Consider the following 13,629-nt stretch of genomic DNA (forward strand, 5'->3'; position numbering starts at 1 on the left):
GTTTCCATTGGAGCAGTATTTTATTTTAGAGCACTTTAACAACACTGTTGTTGTCCACTAGATGGCATCAGTCCAGTGTGTGTGTGCGCGCAGGTTCTCAGGCCGGCACGTCGATGATACACTAAAGAGGCGAATCTGCTTCAGACTCAGTCTGGTGATCCGACGCTGGACCATCGAACAGGTGCGCAGGAGTCATTTCCTCTGTATTTAAACGTGCAGCTTCTTTGAGTAAACTGGACTCAGGTGTCTTCACCTTCACATCCAGCAGGTCACTCATGGAGGCTCCACCAAAAACATCAGTAATTTTTGTTTTTGGTGGAGCTTCATCCTGTGTGGTTTCTGAGCGCTGACCTGCTGAAGTTACAGTTGCAGCTTTCTTGTGAGAAGCATCTCCAAACATCTGGCCTCCTTTTCTCCACGGGCTGCTCCTCATGAACCTGGCTGTGAGGAGGAGACGGAGGTCACATTAGAGACGCTGTTGGGCTTCCTCCCTGCACAAGAAAGCCCAACAGCGTCTCTTCTTTCTGAGAAGACTGAGAAAGGCCCAGCTTCCACCACCGATCCTGACCACCTTCTATAGAGTTGTTTTATTATGTATGTTGTATTCTTGTACAGCACTTTGGTCAACGCTCCTGTTGTAATTAAATGTGCTATATAAATAATTAAACTATTAAACTATAGAGGAACTATCGAGAGCATCCTGAGCGGCTGCATCACTGTCTGATTTGGGAACTGTGCCATATCGGACCGCAAAACCCTACAGCGGATAGTGGGAACAGCAGAGAAGGTCATCGGGGTCTCTCTCCCCTCAATTGAGGACATCTATACCACACGCTGCATTCGCAAACCCACCAGCATTGTGGCTGATCGGACACACCCCTCTCACACACTCTTCACACTCCTGCCATCTGGAAAAAGGTACCGAAGCATTCATCCAGACTGTGCAACAGCTTTTTTCCACAAGCCATCCGTCTCCTCAGCAAAAAGGGACTGGACTGATAAACACACACACACACACACACACCTTAACTCAACTACCCCAAAACATTGAGACTGGACTGACTAATCAACACAAGCGCAAACACACTGACCTACACCACCAATCTATCGCACACACCAACCTGTAAATGTTCTGTTGCACAATATTATTACTGGACTTTTTGCACTAACTTCTTTACTTCCTAATTTCTGCTGCTACACTAAGGAATGCTTACTGTTCCTCCACTACCTCAACTCATCATCACAAAACCTTATTATTATGTTACGTTGTGTTTTTCTATCATTCTGTCACTTTGCTGCTCTTGTTTGCACATTTGCACGTGCACTTTGTTGTCTGCTGTCTGTTAACAAAAAATAAATAAATAAAAAAGAAAATAAAAAAGTCTTCCTTAGATAGTTAGTTTTTGTTAATTTATGTTGTAATTTATGTTAGGTCAGTCTGTCTTGTCTCTGCTAGCCAGCTAACTAGGCCTCTTAGTTAGCTAGTTTAGTGTTTTCTGTTAATTTATGTTGTAAATTTATGTTGCATGTAGCACCTTGGTCCTGGAGGAACGTTGTTTCGCTTCACTGTGTACTAACTGTATATGGTTGAAGTGACAATAAAGCCAACTTGACTTGATTAATGATATAAAATAAGCTTATTACAGCACTACGAGTGGCAGAGCTCTCTGAAGAGGATTCATAGACACAGTCTGCACCTGACTGCATAATCTGAATTTACTTATTTGTCTAAGACCAAATGGAGCTCAGCATCGCTAAGCATCAGCATCATAACACGTGTGCATGTGTCGCAGGAGCGCGTCTGTACAAGCTGAAGATTCGTGTTTGTGGGATTTTCAAAATAAAAGTAATTCAGGTTGGTAGATAAACGCATGTTTTAAATTTTAAAGCTGGACCTTTTTTCTCTATCCTCCACTGAATGTTCACATGTTCCTACATTGAAGACAGAGAATGACTCTAAACATGATCTGCCTTTAATGGCTTTGAACCAGAGTCCATTTAAAAAAATGAACATTTTATTTGTGTTGACTTTTCCTCCCACCGCTCACGCTGCTGTGCATTGATCTCGGTACGTTCTGCTTTCCATGGTCTTAGTTTCTTTTGAGTAAAAGAGCTGCGATGACGTCCATAGCACTTGTGTTCCTTATCTGTGCTCTGATCTGAAACCTGAAGTTGGGCTGCAGAATTTCTCTGGAGGAAACCAGCTCGCCGTATCAAGACACAACACACATCCTGTCCTGGAGGAGGAGGAGGAGGAGGGGGAGGCACTGTGTGGTCGAGGGTGAGGCTGGCAGTGTGACTGAAGGAGAACCAGAGATAAAGGAGGACAGAAAGCGGGAGTGACAAACAAGAAGAGGAGAAACTGGAAAGAGCGAGAAAAAGGAGGAAAGAACAGAGAGAAGAGGAGCAGGAGGGAGGAGGAAGGAGGAGAAACCGACTGGACTGGTGAGGAGGACAAGTTAGAAAGTGTAAAATAAACAGACGTGATTATTGATTATTGATTTGAATAGAATAAAAACAGAAGAAAATCCAATGCTGAAGCTGAGAACTTTTATTTGTTTAAAAATCTGCTCAGGACATTTAACAAAGACGACAAAAGTTACTCTGCCAGGATCAGCTGTGAAAAGAGTTTTTCTGCAGATTCAGGTCTTTCAGCGTCTCTCAGGACAAACTGCTCTAAAGGTACTTTTTGTAATTACCCCTTCGGTCAAATGTAACTCAGATATTCACCAGTGGGGGGGGGGGCAGTGTTCACCGAAAAACTGTGAAGCGCTGATTTAATGTGTGTCAACGAAAAGCTGCTTCAGTCGTCGTCTGCTGTAACATTCGGAAGAATCTCTGCACACCAGGAGCAAAGCTGCAAATGAGCCACTGTTAATGATCAATTCGCACGGCAGTTAGAGGTTCAGCCCGAGTGAAAGCTGGGATCAGACTGAGTTTAGGTCAGGTTTAGACAGAGTCTAGATTGGGTTAAGTTCAGCTTAGGTTAGCTTTAGAGTAGGTCAAATCCTGTCTATGACTATGTTAATTTAAAAATAACAAACTGATTTTCTGATCTCTGGACATAGTGACACCATCACCAGAGGGGTGGAGCTAGAGGATATGGCGTTTCAGCTCTGCAGCTGTTGGACTTTGCATCTTTGCATCTTTGTCTTCCTGCTAAGAAATATTTCCTCTGCCCAGTCTTCACAATACACCCTGAACCACAACAAACTCAGCTTCAACAATGCCGCTAAGAAGTGTCCCGGCAGCAGTGTCCTCACCACTATTGCCACCCAACAGGAAGTGGATGAAATCCTCAAGCTCATCTTCAAATCAGAGCCGTTTCAAAACGAGTTCACCTTCTGGGTCGGGCTGAGAATCACCAGCTCAGAGTGTATAGACAGGTCCAAGCCACTGAGGGGATTCAAGTGGTTAGAGAACAACAGCGAGGAGTCAGAGGTGAGCCAATGGGCGGAGGACCCAGAACATACCTGTACCACAGACCGGTGTGCGGCGCTGAAGGGACAGTTTGATGGGTCGAATGTGACCTGGGGTCTGATTCCTTTAAACTGCCATAAGGACAAAAACGCTTTTATCTGCAAAGTGAAGGATGGGGACACCACCATCAAGCTAGGATCAGAACCACCTCCACCTGAGGACACACCTATAAAACCATCAAAACCAAAGCGTGAACCTGGATTTATTAATGACTCTCATTCCGCAGAGCTGCGTTCATGCCAGCGCCCCTCTATCCCTGAGGCTCGCTCACTCAAAATGCTCTCGGGTAACATGAAGATCCAGGTGCAGTGCTGGTCCTCCATTAGCTTTGACCTGGTCTGCTCAGGAGAACCCACCGTGTGGCGATTGGAGAACGGAGCCCTGGCCAACATCACTGCCATCAAAATAGAGTGTGCCAATGCCACACAGAAAGAGGAAGACTCTGTGTTGTGGTCGACCATCCTGCTCCCTGTGCTGATAGCCACGGGGGTGCTGGTCTTTCTGCTGGTGGTCATCGCGGTGACGGTGAAATGCTGCCTGAACAGGCGGTCAAAGAAACGGGCCATAAAGAAGGCGGAGAAGATGGAGATGAAAAGCAAAAACAGGAAAGATTCCTTCTCATTGGCCTAAACAGCCTAATTGACCAATGAGAAGCCAGTGATACGAGGGAACAGAGCTGTGATTGGCTGTGTTTAGTTACAAAATTGTTGATTGTTTTTCAATTATTGGACATTTTGAAGGCTTTTACCTGTCTGTGGACTTAGGCTCAAAATAACCCCTGACCTCTGTCACAAACTGTTCACAGGTAGATGTTCTTGAATTCATTATTGGTTAATTTAGAAAAGATCAATAAATTAAGAACTGAGTTAACATCTGATCAGTTTTATCTAAATGACCCAATAAAATTCACTCGTTCTGCCTAGTAGCAGAACAAATAGTTTAAATACTTTTAAATTCATTTTACTGCTCATTTAAATTCACCTGTTTAAATATTCTTCTTTATTTAAGGACAGAATATACTTAATCTTCATTTCACTTCACTGTAAATGTTTAAAGAAAAAGGTAATTTCACTGCTGAATGACATGGAAGTTAAGTTTACTTTGAAAAACTGATGGTTTGGCTCAATCTGCTGATTTCCTGTTTTTGAGTAATCTTTGAATTAAACAGAACTTTATTAAACTTTGTTACCTGATGATGCTGGACTTTTACATGTTCATCAATAAGTTTTTTTAAAATGTTTTACAAAAACAAAAATTTCAGTCTTCCACGTCCCAAAACGTCCCAAAGGTATGTGGACACCAGCATCTATGATCCTATAGTATCACAGCTGTCCACATATTTTAGTGTCTGTGAAGGTTCTCGGTCATCCAGGTCATCGTAATCTAAGGAGCTCTGAAAAAAAGCATCTTTCTTTTAGATTTCTTTAAGTGTCTTTGAAGACGTTTCATCTGAGAAGCTTTTTCAGTTCTAAGAGCAACTCCCATAGGGCTTAAATCTGGGACTGTCCACCAGTTGCTCTCAGAACTGAAGAAGCTTCTCAGATGAAACGTCTTCAAGAAACTTGCTGTCTCTTTTTAATCAGGATGTGGCCCAAATTATTGGGACATCTGCTGGGATAACTCCAGATCTCTGGAGAGAGGTTAACAGCGAAGTACACAAGGTCTAAAGTGAATCATAATTACGATGTTTAGCTGTTTCTGGTACAGGAAAGCATCCCTGTGCATCATTATAGGCATAAGTTTGTGGACACCCGAAGGCCAACCTATTGCTGCTGCAATGATGGAAACAGTGAGCTGTCCACATACTTTTGGCCACATGTACCGGGGTTTCTGCAGGACAGCAAGCAGCCACTTTGTGTTTACAAACTGCTTTTCCTGTTTCCTGAAGAACAGCAAAGTTCAGACAGGAAACTGCCCCCACCCCTGACCCAGGGGGAGGTCATGTGACTGATGATCTGATTAATCACGCCTGTGAACAGGAGCTCTGATTTCAGCCCTAAACCTAGTTTGTTTCTGTTTAAAAAGACACAAACGGATCATTTAGTTCAGTCGGTGCAACCAATCAACACATCTGTCGTCCCCTTCAGTAATCAAGTGCATCATGGGAAGTCTGTGTCAATGTTGTTTTACTCGGCTTCTCATCACAAGCCCAGAAACGGCTCGTCAGCAGAGACGAACAGTTCCACTCTATTTCAGATATTTAGATCAGCGCGCGCGCACACACACACACACACACACTGGGGGTTGATTGTTGTTATGGTGACTCAGATGCTTCCTGTTTCCTGGAGGAAGTGTATGAAGAATGTCAGGAAGCCAGAGGATGTGGAGGCCGGGGCCATGAGTAATGGACTGCTGTTGTCATAGTAACAGTATGTGAGAGCGTGAGCGTGAGTGTTTAGAAACTTTTATTTTGGAGGGCTTTGTTTTACCACCTGCTCCTGATTGGCTGCTGTGAAACTGAGGCACACCTGCGTGCGGCACAGCCGCGTTAGGCCTGAAGTTTGAACCTGAAGTCCTGCGCACCTCACACAGTCTTGTTGTAATCTTGGTTGGTAGTTTGATTCCAAGACTCGGTCCTGCTGCTTCTGCTAACCCCAGCCCTTCATCAGAGATCACAGGTGCTTTTCTCACGCTACAACCTTTCATTGCACTGTTTTGCAGATCTATCTGCCTTTAAAAGCAGGGACAGACCAACTTCAGCTATTATTACGCTGCCTGGATGTCTTTAAATGTTTTAAAATTAAATGAAAACAAAACAGAAGTTGTCATTTTTGGTAACTTCGTTAATAATCACAGTGACAGTGCTCCGGGCCCATTATCCTGCTACTGTAAGACAAATGTTAGAAACCTTGGTGTGCACGTCGATGGTTCCTTCAAACTGTGTAGTCAGGTGAGTGCAGCAGTCCAATCCAGCATTATTCATCGAAGACAGCTGGCCAAGGTTAAGCCACACCTTCCAGCCAATGTCTTTGAACATGTTATTCGTCTCTTCATTACGTGCAGACTGGACTACCGCAATTCTTTGGTTTGGACCAGGGCCCTATTTCAGGAAGCCGGTTTAGAAAACTCAGAGTGAAAAACGATACTCAGGGTTGAGTAACCCCGAACTGTCCAACTCGGAATATTTGGTTTCAGAAAGGCTGATAACAATTAGTTCAATCAACGCGGAGTTGCTTTAACCCCAAGTTAAGCGCGCGCACGAGGATACATAAAGCCCTGATTAGTGGAGCACAGATTAAGCGAGTCACCATGGAGACGGAGGGAAAGAAGGCGCGGTCAATGTATTTTACAGCGCTTGAGGCCGAAATTCTGATGGCAGTATAGGGCTTTGGAGCGTGATGTCACGGGGGTGGGCGATAACATGCAAATTTTGCGGAAAAAAAGTAACACAGCCTCAGCTGCAAAAGAAAGGGAGCATGCATGGCAAAACATGGCCGACAGAGTCAATGCATGAGTGTTAATTTAAACATTGATCTAGGGATTTCCACCCATTTAACACGTTATTTTATTATATTTTATTTTATTTTTTATTTCATACATTTGATTTTGTGATGTGATTTGAGCGCAGGTGCAACCCAACAGGCCCCAAACGTTCCTGGCAGCAAGTAAAAATGAAATATAAAAATATAGTCCAAACAGGTAAGGTGTAATTGTATTATGAGCCATAGTGCTTGGTCTGTTTGTCCGATGTAAATCAATTGCAGTTAGAGGCTACATTAATTTCCCCTCTGTAAGCACTTATTGAAATTATCTGAGCACATTACAAGTACATATTTGCTTACTCTGTATGCTCAAATGTGACCCGTTATAGCCAACAGAAAAAAAGCGGAGGCCCGAAAAACAGGTGGGGGTCCTCCACCACCACCACTCACAGAGGCTGAGCAGTTGGCTTCCACATTTGTGATAATGTTGGCAGCATCACATATGATCTTCACAGTGCAGAGAACACAAATTAGCATCCATTACTATAATGAAATAATTTGTTAGTTTGAAATGCTACAGGGAACTATGTACCTGTACATTAATGCTGTGGAAAGACTTCCTGTTCACATAGTCTCCTTCATTTACTGAAGGAGCAATGATTGGAATGTGAGTGCCATCTATACAGCCAATCACACCTGGGAACCGTGAGAATAAATGTAAAATTTAAGTAGTAGTTCAAGTATCACCATATAATGAATTAAGTGTTCTTCATCCTGATACCTGCAATTTTGTGGAATCCCTCTTTGATAAATCTTGTGGGTCTATGACCGGGGAAAACCACAAACGTGTACAGGAGACGTTTCAGTGCAACTGTAACATTCCTGACTGCCCGACAGACGGTAGCCTTGGAAACGTGCTCAGCGTCACCAATATTATACAGAAAGCTCCCGTTTGCAAAAAACCGAAGTGCAATACAAATAATATGTACAGAACTGAGAGAATGTCGGCGATGTGTCACATGAGCAATATTAGGCCTGAGGATGTTATCCAAATCAATTATAGATTGTGCTGAAAAACGGTAACGTTCACACAGGAAATCAGGAAATGATAAAATTTCCAAACGCGCTCTAATCACTCTCTCCCGGCGGAGAGCTCTGCGGAGAATTTGGGCTTCACGATCTACTGGCTCTTCAAGGAAGGAGCACGCCATGTCTGACACTTCCTACAGTCAGGTTTCCGACAAAGAGGCGGAGAAAGTTAGGGTTAGTTGAAGTAAACCTGCTAGGGGGCAGGTTAGCTTCACGGAGTGTGTTGTTATAGTAACTCGCTCAGAATTAATCTGAACTCGCTTTGTGAAACCGAAAACCCAGAGTTTTCGTTAACTCAGGGTATACTTACTCAGATTTTGCTCTAAACCGGCTTCCTGAAATAGGGCCCAGGCCTCCTTCTGTCGTCTACAGCTCGTCCAAAATGCAGCTGCTAACTGGAGCACGTAACTGCAGTTTTAGCCTCTACACTGGCTCCCTGTTTCTCACAGGATCCAATTTAAACTCTTACTTTTGTTTTTAAGGCACTTACCAGCCGAGCCGCCTCTCACTCGTCTGAGCTCCTGTTTATTTATGCTCCAGAGTTCAAAACAAATGCTATTGATTCCACGGACCAAACCTCAGTCTCGTGGTGACAGAGCCTTCTGTGTGGCAGGTCCCACACTTTGGAATAATCTTTATGGGATCAGATCTGCACAAACTCTAACAGTTTAAATCATTACTAAAGACACATGTTTATGCTCTGCCTTTTAACACACTTTGACCTAAATATTTTGGTTTTGACAGCCTTGGTTGTTATTTTAGTTGTTTTTATTGACTTATTTCATCTACTTGTTTGTTTGTTTCTTTCTATATTTTACTACATCATTGTTTTATTTTTTTGTTTTGTTTTGTTTTAGTGGCATTTTACACTTTGAAGCACTTTGTGCAACATGGACTGTTTGGAAATGTGTTGTATAAATAAACTTGTCCTTGACCTGGGCCCTGTTTCAGGAAGCCGGTTTAGAAAACTCAGAGTGAAAAACGATACGCAGGGTTGAGTAATCCCGAACTGTCCAACTCGGAATATTCCGTTTCAGAAAGGCTGATAACAATTAGTTCAGTCAACGCGGAGTTGCTTTAACCCCAAGTGAAGCGCGCGGACGAGGATACATAAAGCCCTGATAAGCGGAGCACAGATTAAGCGAGTCACCATGGAGACGGAGGGAAAGAAGGCGTGATCAATGTATTTTACAGCGCTTGAGGCCGAAATTCTGATGGCAGCATATGCCGATAACACGCAAATTCCGCGGAAAAAAGTAACACAGCCACAGCTGCGAAAGACAGGGAGCATGCATGGCAAAACATAGCCGACAGAGTCAATGCGTGAGTGTTAATATAAACATCGATCTAGGGATTTCCACCCATTTAACACGTTATTTTATCATATGTTATTTTATTTGTTATTTTATACATTTTATTTTGTGATGTGAGCGCAGGTGCAACCCAACAGGCCCCAAACGTTCCTGGCAGCAAGTAAAAATGAAATATAAAAATATAGTCCAAACAGGTAAGGTGTAATTGTATTATGAGCCATAGTGCTTGGTCTGTTTGTCCCATGTAAATCAATTGCAGTTAGAGGCTACATTAATTCTCCTTCTGTAAGCACTTATTGAAATTATCTGAGCACATTACAAGTACATATTTGCTTACTCTGTATGCTCAAATGTGGCCCGTTATAGCCAACAGAAAAAAAGCGGAGGCCCGAAAAACAGGTGGGGGTCCTCCACCACCACCACTCACAGAGGCTGAGCAGTTGGCCCTCAGCCAAAACAGTGGGCGCCCTGTGGCTGAAGGCATCTCTGCGGGGACATCCTCTGAGTCAATAACCCCGCAAGACACAAGTGCCTACATAAGGGGTAAATTCAAAATAATACATGATGTGCATACATCCTTTCTTCACAGTCACCTTTGCAGTGCGACACATTCATTTGATAAACTCTTTACCATAATGGATTATTTTGTAGTGAAGTTATTTTCCGACTGATCTTGCCTTCCCTCAGTCTTGGTTGTCTTTGAGAGCATAATGACAATGAAGTGTAAGGTGATTGGTATGTTTGTTAATTGCCATTTGGTCCCTTGTAAGTTATAAGTGACCTGTATAAACCTCATATACTATCAGTTGATGGTGGTGGTGTACTGCATCTGGTGCAGCCTCCTGTTGAGCCAGACCAACATGCAGTTGTGAGTAATACTCCACAGATTATATGAGTGTACAGTAGAACAGCAATGTTGTTTATTTCTTTACTACAGGAAAATAATGAAGAAACATTGACAGCTGTTACAGAGGAGGAAGCAACAGAGACACTTTATGAGGTTTACATCTTTTAATACTTTGTGTACAGGAAATACAGGCGACCAATAAAGCCAGTTGAACAAAAAATCTGTTTATTCTTCTTTCAACATGTTGAGGTGATGGGTCAAAAGAAATGATTGTGACATATGGTGTCTCTGACTGCACTTCCATCTTGTATGTCCGTGGGAGGGTCAGGATGTTCATGGTTTGGATCACTGCTGATGTTTGGTTCAGAAGGACAGTGTTCTCCTCTAATTGTGGCAATGTTGTGAAGAATCACACATGCCACAATAATATCACATGCCCTTTCTGGGGTGACCCTGAGTCTTTGCAGGCACTGGAACCGGGCCTTAAGCATTCCGATAGTCATTTCAATTCTGGCTCTTGTCCTGCAATTAGCCAGATTATATCGCTGCTGTGGGCCCGGTTCAGGGTCAGGGTAAGGGGTAAGCAAATAGGGTAAACATGGATACCCCCTATCACCAAGCAAGTAGCCAGTGAACTCTCCTAAGACAGAAGGATACACTTCAGTTCAAATGTCCCTGAAGCAATTGGTCTTTATATATTTTAAAGTATTCTCAACTCACCATGTCCAAATTTTGTGCTCAGTGTACATTCACGGAATATTTGTGAGTCATGGACAGAGCCTGGCCACTTGGCTTCCACATTTGTGATAATGTTGGCAGCATCATATATGATCTTCACAGTGCAGAGAACACAAATTAGCATCCATTACTATGATAAAATAATTTGTTAGTTTGAAATGCTACAGGGAACTATGTACCTGTACATTAATGCTGTGGAAAGACTTCCTGTTCACATAGTCTCCTTCATTTACTAAAGGAGCAATGACTGGAATGTGAGTGCCATCTGTACAGCCAATCACGCCTGGGAACCCTGAAAATAAATGTAAAATTTAAGTAGTAGTTCAAGTATCACCACACCATAAATTACGTTTTGGTCATCCTGATACCTGCAATTTTGTGGCATCCCTCTTTGATGAATCTTGTGGGTCTATGACCGGGGAACACCACAAACGTGTACAGGATACGTTTCAGTGCAACTGTAACAGTCCTGACTGCCCGACAGACGGTAGCCTTGGAAACGTGCTCAGCGTCACCAATATTATACAGAAAGCTCCCGTTTGCAAAAAACCGAAGTGCAATACAAATAATATGTACAGAACTGAGAGCATGTCCGCGATGTGTCACATGCGTAATATATGGCCTGAGGATGTTATTCAAATAACTTATAGATTGTGCTGAGAAACGGTAATCATCAGGAAATGATAAAATGTCCATACGCGCTCTAATCACTCTCTCCCGGCGGAGAGCTCTGCGGAGAATTTGGGCTTCACGATCTACTGGCTCTTCAAGGAAGGGACACGCCATGTCCGACACTTCCTACTGTCAGGTTTCCGACAAAGGGGCGGAGACAGTCAGGGTTAGTTGTAGTAAACCTGCTAGGGGGCAGGTTAGCTTCACGGCGTGTGTCGTCATAGTGACTCACTCAGGCTTCAGCTGAACTCGCTTTGTGAAACCGAAAACCCAGAGTTTTCGTTAACTCAGGGTATACTTACTCAGTTTTTCCACTAAACCGGCTTCCTGAAACAGGGCCCTGTACCTTTAATGAATGTCCATCTATTTGTGTAGAAACTGTCACGGCTGGCGGAATGAGCCGTGTGGTGTGGAGGAAAGGGAGGACCCAAAATGCAGCAGTGACTGATGATACGAGTGATGTTTATTTACAAAGTGACAATGGCAGAAACAGGCAGTGAGGCATGACAAAACGACTGAAGAAACCTAAACTGGGAGAACTAAATGACAAACCTGAGACCATACAAAAGGGGTGCGGGACACACACACACACAGGTAATCGGGTAATCGCACACAGGAGGGAAGTACAGCTGATCTGAATACACATGATGACTGGAGGACACAAGCTGAACACAATGACAACAGACACAGACTTTCAGAACAAAACAGGAAATCTAGAACCCGAACCGGACACAAGGGGGGAGGACACAGAATAACTAGAACAGAGGGAAATAATCACAAAACACAAAACGCTGGGTCAACGACCCAGGACCATGACAGAAACAGAGTAGAAATATTCTTTATTGTCCCTCATTGGGGAAATTGGCATGTTGTGAAGCGCTCCGACTGTTCCGGGAGAGCAGAAAAGTCCATTTACACAGAAGGAACGAATAAAGAACGAGAACGAACTGGGCAAACTTACAACATGAAAAAATGAATACTTATGAATAGCTTAGTCTGGGCCAAAGAAATGTGAAGCTTTTCTAAAGCGCTTAAAAGCAACAATAACTACTTACAGAAAATGGAAAAACTGCAAATACCAGCAGGATGTAAACAACTTATTGTGTTTGATGGTTATAAAGTCTAACAGGTACTGAGAGGAAGGACCTGCAGCGTGAGCGTCAGGCGTGGGGTGGAGACACTGCCCGACCCCCTGCACTGGGTTGACGGGGCATCCAAGGACAGAGCCGGCCTTCTTATCCAACCGCTTCCTCTCAGCTGTAGACGAGCTGCTGTTCCAACAGACAACACCACGAAGGTTAAAAAAAAAAAAAAAAAAAAAAAAAAAGGTCTTCAGGAGCGCCCACTGCAGTCCAAAGATCTCAGTATCCTCAGCAGGTAGAGTCCACTCAACACTTCCTGTAACGAGCATCAGTGTTTTACTCCAGTCCAGTTTGTTGTTCAGGTGAACACCCAGGTACTTATTAGAGTCCACTATCTCAGTGTCAGTTCCCGGGATGTTCCCCGGTGTGGGTGTGGTGGGTGTGCAGAAATCCACCGTCACTAATAAAGCACATTATCAAACAAACAGGCTCGTTATAAAAAGCTTCTGGTGATCTATGAAGTGAACAGCTGATAAATGTTAAAGTCATATAGCTGCTTGCTAACACAAACATGCAATCAGCCAATCGCAGAGCAGCAGCTCAGTGTCACTCCTGTAAGAACAGGAACTGAGGCTGAGGTTCACACAGGCTGTGTCCCAATCCAGCGACCGCACGCTTGAAGTACACGCACTTCGTGGACTACGTACGGCGCGTACTACGAAGTGCGGAAGTGAGAGGCTTGTGAAATGGGTCTGGCCTGCGTCGAGCTGCCTAGCAACCATGATACTAACAGCTGGAAACGTTTCATACAGCTTTGTGTGACAGAAATGAAGGAGAACAAAATGTTTTGTTGTTCGTTCATTTTTTTTATGACATCACTTTGATTAGTTGAGTATCTGAGGCTGAGACCACAGGACTGTGAAACATGATAGTTGGGCTTCATTTCTGTACTGAACAGTCATTTAAGATTAGTTAGTAAATAACAA

The 13,629-nt window shown here is 43.5% G+C and overlaps 1 protein-coding gene across 2 annotated transcripts; it reads left to right on the forward strand.

Annotated features, from left to right (window-relative positions):
* Window positions 1-2,285: 2,285 nt before the first annotated feature.
* On the forward strand, window positions 2,286-4,673 carry clec14a (C-type lectin domain containing 14A). 2 transcript variants are annotated; one of them, XM_085442321.1, is made up of 3 exons: window positions 2,286-2,445; window positions 2,576-2,682; window positions 3,069-4,673. In XM_085442321.1, exon 3 carries the CDS (start codon window positions 3,103-3,105, stop codon window positions 4,108-4,110), a length of 1,008 nt encoding a protein of 335 aa, XP_085298447.1. In that variant the 5' UTR covers window positions 2,286-2,445; window positions 2,576-2,682; window positions 3,069-3,102; the 3' UTR covers window positions 4,111-4,673. The 2 variants fall into 2 exon arrangements, with proteins under 2 accessions (XP_085298447.1, XP_085298446.1); XM_085442320.1 differs by lacking the exon at window positions 2,576-2,682.
* Window positions 4,674-13,629: the final 8,956 nt, after the last annotated feature.

Source organism: Copadichromis virginalis, linkage group LG19, assembly GCF_057382275.1.
Source record: "Copadichromis virginalis isolate Kocher_CV1m ecotype Utaka linkage group LG19, C_Virginalis_male_GT1.1, whole genome shotgun sequence".
Classification (NCBI taxonomy): domain Eukaryota; kingdom Metazoa; phylum Chordata; class Actinopteri; order Cichliformes; family Cichlidae; genus Copadichromis; species Copadichromis virginalis.

What these genes read in the sequence shown, in the direction of transcription:
- clec14a (XM_085442321.1), top strand. Translation starts at nt 3,103, where the DNA reads ATGGCGTTTCAGCTCTGCAGCTGTTGGACTTTGCATCTTTGCATCTTT.